General features: G+C 50.0%; 1 protein-coding gene across 1 annotated transcript; it reads left to right on the top strand.

Moving 5' to 3' along the window:
* Nucleotides 1-3,564: 3,564 nt before the first annotated feature.
* Nucleotides 3,565-4,729, top strand: LOC306815578 (olfactory receptor 14C36-like; the record flags this gene model as incomplete). Its single annotated transcript, XM_079332151.1, has 1 exon — nt 3,565-4,729. The coding sequence occupies one exon, from the start codon at nt 3,565-3,567 to the stop codon at nt 4,495-4,497; it is 933 nt and encodes a 310-aa protein (XP_079188277.1). The 3' UTR covers nt 4,498-4,729.
* Nucleotides 4,730-6,051: the final 1,322 nt, after the last annotated feature.

The following is a 6,051-nucleotide window of genomic DNA, read 5'->3' as shown; positions in this document are numbered from 1 at the left end:
CTGTCAGTGAGGTATTCTGCTGGGTGCCACAGGAATAAAGGGACCACTGTGATCCTGTGGGTAACCTGGAACCAAACATCCATTGTGACACTACAGAACCTCACAGAACCAAGGAAATCCCTGTGACACTGCAGGGTATAATGGAACCAAGAGTTCATTGTGACACAGTGGGGCTGTGTGAAGCCAAGGAACCATTTTGACACTGTGAATCCAAGAAGACTCTTGTGACATTGGGGGGAACTCATGGAACCAAAGGTCCACTGTGACATTGTGGGGCCTCATGAAACCTATGGGCCATTGAGACACTGAATGGCCTTGTGGAACCAAGGAGACCATGTTGACATTGTGGGGCTACATGGAACCAAGGATTCCATTATGACACTCAAGAATCTCATGGAACCAAGGGTTTGTTGTGACAGTAAGGCCATTGTTGAGAATACAGAATCTCAAGGAACCAAAAGTCAATGTGACAGATCAGGGTCTTATGGAAGCAAAAATATCATTGTGACACTGTGGGGCGCCATGGAGACAAATCTCCATTGTGACAGCATAGAACCTCATGGAACCAAAAAGAGCATTGTGACACTGTGCAACCCCATGGAAGCAAATATCTGATGTGACACTACAGAGCCTCATAGAACCAAGAGTCCATGGTGATAAAAAAAGTCCTTGTGGAATCAAGGAGCCCAAAGATCTAAAACATTCCTTTCATGGTTCTGCCTTGGGTAAGGGGAACCTTCTCCAGCTTTGGCTGCCACATTAATTTAAAGTGTCTTTTTGAATGAGGAAATTCGAGAGTTTTAGATTGCTTTAAAAAGAGAGGAAAAAAGAGAGGAAAAAAGAGAGGAAAAAAGAGAGTTTTGGCTGTGTGCAGCATGTTCTCCAAACAAAGCAGGCCCCAGGTAAGTGCAGACAAACAGGAGGAGTTTGGGGAATGTGCAGGAAGGTTGTCCAAACTGGGTCAGATCTCAAGGCACAGCTTCTCTGATCTGACCAGACCTCCTGAGGAGAGGCCCTGGATTAATATCAATCACAGAATGCTGCAATCACCTCTGCTCTAAAGTGAACAGGAATAAAAGACATCCTATACAATAGGAATGTGCATTTCTTAGAAGCTCTTTGAAATATTTCTCCTTAACTGTATTAGGAAACCTTCCTAATGAACTGCACCAGACCAGAGGGAAAACAAGGCACAGCCATAGTTTGTCAGGACTTGCTTGATCCCAATGAGCCCCATGGTGAATTTGGTGCTGAGTCCTTGAACCTCAGGGCTTGAGAGGAGATTGCACAAACTTTTCCAGGAATCCAAGTCAGAAGAAAAACTCAAAGTGTCTCATAGCTTTAATGGGACCCACTGATGTCCATCACCATCACAGGCTTTTCATGAACTCCTTGGAGGAGAGTTCATGAGTCCATGAATTGGAGTCCAGGATTGCCCAAAAACCTCTCAAAGAGTCAGAGAGGAAAGGAATATCCTAAGTAGCTTTAAAACCTTGAGTATCTCAAAGTATTAATGAGCCCCAGTGAGTGTCAATACAAAGCTCTTAAAGGACTCGTTAAAGCAGATAATTGTGGCCATGATTGCATAAACTACTTAAAGAGTTGGTGTCAAGTGGGAAACTCCAAGTACCTAAAAAAACCTGAGTACCCTGAAACATTACTGAGACCCACTGAGTATTATTACTGACAAAGGCTCTCAAGGGATTAATTAAGAAGATAATTGGAGACCATCACTGTTCAAACCTCTCAGAGACTCAGTGTCAAAAAGTAGAACTTAAATTAACCCTGAGTGCCTTGAAGCAGTAATGAGCCCCACTGAAAATCATTACTGACAAAGCCTCTCAAGGGACTAATTAAATCTGATAATTGGTGGCCATGCTTGCACAAAGCTCTCAGAGACTCCAAGGCAAAGGCAAAACCCAAAGTCTTTTAAAAAACCTGCAGTCCCTGGGAGCATGAAGGAGCCCCCAGGGCCATTCCTGACCAAGGCTCCCCAGGGACTCATCTCAGCAGATCCCTGAGGACACTGGGATGTGAGGGGGATGCTGAGGGCAGGACAAGGGCTTACAGTGCCCAGCCTTGCTGGGGCTGTGCCAGGAGTCCCCAGTGGTTCAGGACAAGGTGTCTCCTCACAGCCCTTGGTGGCACAGACCCTGCTGTGCCCCAGGGCACCAAGACTTGGCTTCTCTTTGTGCCCACCTGTCATCTCTGCCTACAATTTCCTTCTCTGACTAGAACATGGCAACACTTTCACACTTCTGTTCCTCAGTGGGATCCATTGAAACTTCAAGCAACTTTGGAGTTTGAACCTGACTTGGAATTCTGGAGAGTTTTTTTCTACACCTCCTTCTCAGGGACTGATATTCATGGCCTCAGCAGAACCTCCCATGAGGGTCATTAAAGTCCTTGTGGTGTGTCTGTGCTGCTGAGCTGGGCTGGGCTCCTGGTGCAGAGGGTCACCTGAGCAAACAAGAAGAGCTTCAAAACCACATTTCTCTTGCTGAGCAGCTCTTCTCAGAGCCCAGCAGGGCTGGGGCTCTGCCTGCAGCCACCCCGGGCACAGCACAGAGGCACAGAGATCTTCAATCAGCCATTTCTGGGAAGATGCTCAGAAGTAACTGGGGCAGAATCAATCCCAGCCCTTGACACAGGAAGCCTCTGGCTGAAGGACAAGGCAGCTGCAGCTCCTGCAGTGATCTCCTAAAGCCGGAACATCCCAATGCCTGCAGACTCTGTGAGTGCCTTCTCTGATTCTCTTGTCTAGAGCAGCCAGGCGTGCCCAGGACTGTCCTGCAGAGCAGGGTCCTGCAGCACAGGGCACTGTGCTGGGGCAGGGACTCTGCTGCCTGCCAGGGACAGCTCTCAGCTAGCCCTGGGAGCTGCTGACAGCAGTGGGGAACAAGGTCTGGGCGGAAGGAAAGAGCTTGTATGGCTTGGAAGTGTTCTCCTTGTGTGGTGAGGATGCTGCATTGTTCAAGACTCCTCCCAGCATGATATTTACTGCAGGACATTTTTAAGTAGATTATACAGGGAGCGCAGCAAATCAGGGGCTGCATGAAAGGTAAAATCCTGTTGTTTAATCTACTGCTCTCAGTTGCCATGATGGGAAATTGGACACTGATATTCATCTCTTGGTTCAGAATGAGAAAAAAAAAAAAAAATAAAATTCTCTTTAATCTCAATAAAGTAGACAGTGACAGACATCATCACAGGGTCCCTTATACACAGCACCAGTGTGTCTTTTCCAGTCACCTCAGGGCTGCTGTGATGTTGCCAACAGAGCCTGCAAGGACAGAGCTGGCCGTGGACAGTGCCCTGTGCTGGGAGGGGTCTGCAGAGCAGAGCTGAGCCCCCAGGGCTGTGCTGGGCTCTGGCAGCAGTGGAAGGGTCCAGCAGTGGGCACAGGGAAGCAGCTGCTGGCAGGGACAGCTCCAGGCAGCAGAGCCCTTTGCAGGCAATGGGGAGAAAGAGCCCCCAGGCTGGGCTGGGATATTTAAAATCCTCTCCAAACCAAACTATCCCATTATTACTTTTCTTACAGATCCCCAAGCCAAGACACAGCAAATGTCTAACAGCAGCTACATCAGGCATTTCCTCCTGCTGCCATTGGCAGACACACGGGAGCTGCAGCTCCTGCTCTTCTGCCTCTTCCTGGGCATCTCCCTGGTTGCCCTCCTGGCCAACGGCCTCATCATCAGCGCCGTAGCCTGCGGCCACCACCTGCACACCCCCATGTTCTTCTTCCTGCTCAACCTGGCCCTCACTGACCTGGGCACCATCTGCACCACTGTGCCCAAAGCCATGCACAATTTACTCTGGGATGTCTGGACCATCTCCTACTCAGGATGTGCTGCACAAATGTTTTTCTTTCTGTTCTTCATCTCAGACGAGTTATTCCTCCTGACCATCATGTGCTACGACCGCTACGTGTCCATCTGCAAACCCCTGCACTACGGGACCCTCCTGGGCAGCAGAGCTTGTGCCCACATGGCAGCAGCTGCCTGGGCCAGTGGCTTTCTCAATGCTCTGCTGCACACAGTCAATACATTTTCCCTGCCCCTGTGCCATGGCAATGCCCTGGGCCAGTTCTTCTGTGAAATCCCACACATCCTCAAACTCTCCTGCTCCCACTCAAACTTCAGGGAACTTGGGCTTCTTGCTGTTAGTGCCTGTTTAGGATTTGGCTGTTTTGTGTTCATTGTTTTCTCCTATGTGCAGATCTTCAGGGCTGTGCTGAGAATCCCCTCTGAGCAGGGACGGCACAAAGCCTTTTCCACCTGCCTCCCTCACCTGGCTGTGGTCTCTCTGTTCCTCAGCACCAGCATATTCACCTACCTGAAGCCCCCCTCTGTCTCCTCCCCATCCCTGGATCTGGCCCTGTCAGTTCTGTATTCGCTGGTGCCTCCAGCCCTGAACCCCCTCATCTACAGCCTGAGGAACCAGGAGTTCAAGGATGTCCTGAGGAAAAGTATCATGAACACTTTTCAGAAGGAATAAACCCCCATTCTCCTGTATAACTCTTCCGGTGTTACTCATTAATGCCCACTCTTTGTCTTGTGGGGTTTTTTGCTGTCACAGGTATTATATTTTTGAGAATTTGTTAACTGTGAAATTTTTATCTGTACCTTTTTTACTTCACTATTCACATTCCTAGTGTGAACCACAGGCTATATAACCCAGGGGTTGTACTACATATGTGCTTACACAAAATAAAGAACTCAGTATTGCCGGGTTTGCCTGACATCTTTCCTCTCTGGCTGCTCTGGAACTGCAGGGTCTGTTCCTCTGGGAATATCTAGGGTGAAAAGGGATGCTCACTGCTAGGCAGCCCCAGGGCTTCTGCTCCATAACCTCCCCTTCCTTGACTTCCACACTCACCTTCAGAGCCCCTGTGTTGGTTTAAAGGCTCAGGGCTCTCTCACTTCTGTCCCAGTCCTGCTGTGTGACTGTGCAGGGACAGGCCATGGACTCTGCAACAGCATTTTCATCATGCAAGGGCATCTCCCTAGTGCAGGGCCTGAAAACTTCAATCTCCTTCCCAGTTTGCTCTCAAGGATGTTCCCAACACAGCGCCCTGGAGAGGAGAACAGCAGTGGCAGCCAAAGTGTGGCAGTGTTCAGGGTGGGGCTGTCCCAGCAGTGTCCTTGCAAGGCCAGCACTTCTTCCAGCAGTGCCTCTCACCCCAGGGCACAGAGGTTGTTCTTCCCTGCCTGGAGGGACATAAAATGACCAGGTCAGGAGTCTGTGTTTGCAGTGTAGGGACATTCCACAGCCCTGAACATCCCGTGTGTGTGTGAGGGGACATAAACCCAGTGAGCACAAACACCTTCAGCTGGTGCTGGAGTTTCTGGAGATTAATGTCTCCTGGGAACCCCTGGATGCAGGGTTAGGATGAGCTCCTGTGCCCAGAGTTCCCGGTGTCTTTTCCTCTGGCCATAAGAGACCTCAGGCAGGGGCAGGGCAGGGTGACACCTGCAGGGCTGAGGTCCCTGCCAGGCTCTGGCAGTGGCAGCAGATCCCTGGAAGCCCCTGTCCCTTCTGCTATGAACTGTATGTGTGTGCCAGGGAAGGACTCATGTCCCTGGACACCCCTGGGGCTGTGAGCGGGGCAAGAGCTCAGGGATGGGCACCTGACAGAGCCCTGGCATTTTCTGGGGGTGCCCATAAGAGCAGAGTTGGGCAAGGTGGCTGTGGTTAAACCCCTCTGGGCATCCAGTGACAGAGTGTCTCTGTCACTGTCCCTCCTTACACAGAAAACAGGAGAAAATAAGTTGTGGGTCACCATAAAAATAGATTAATTTTAAGGGGACTAAAAAGCAGAGGCCAAATGCAGAAGCAATGAAGACAATGGAGAGAGAAGAATTCAGCATGTGTAGTGGTTGCTCTGGAAGACAAATGTATTTATTACAGAAAATCCAGAGGCCCTCTTATCCCCCTCATTTCCCTGCTGATCAGAACATCCCATGGATTGGAGGATCCCTTGGGTCAGTCCATCCCAGCTGTCCCATCCTTGTGTCCCCAGGAACACTTGCCCCTGCCCCAGGCCATTGA

Source organism: Erithacus rubecula, assembly GCF_903797595.1.
Source record: "Erithacus rubecula genome assembly, contig: scaffold_162_arrow_ctg1, whole genome shotgun sequence".
Taxonomy (NCBI): Eukaryota; Metazoa; Chordata; class Aves; order Passeriformes; family Muscicapidae; genus Erithacus; species Erithacus rubecula.
The sequence above is the reverse complement of the archived record's forward strand: the minus strand, read 5'-3'. Positions and strand labels throughout refer to the sequence as shown.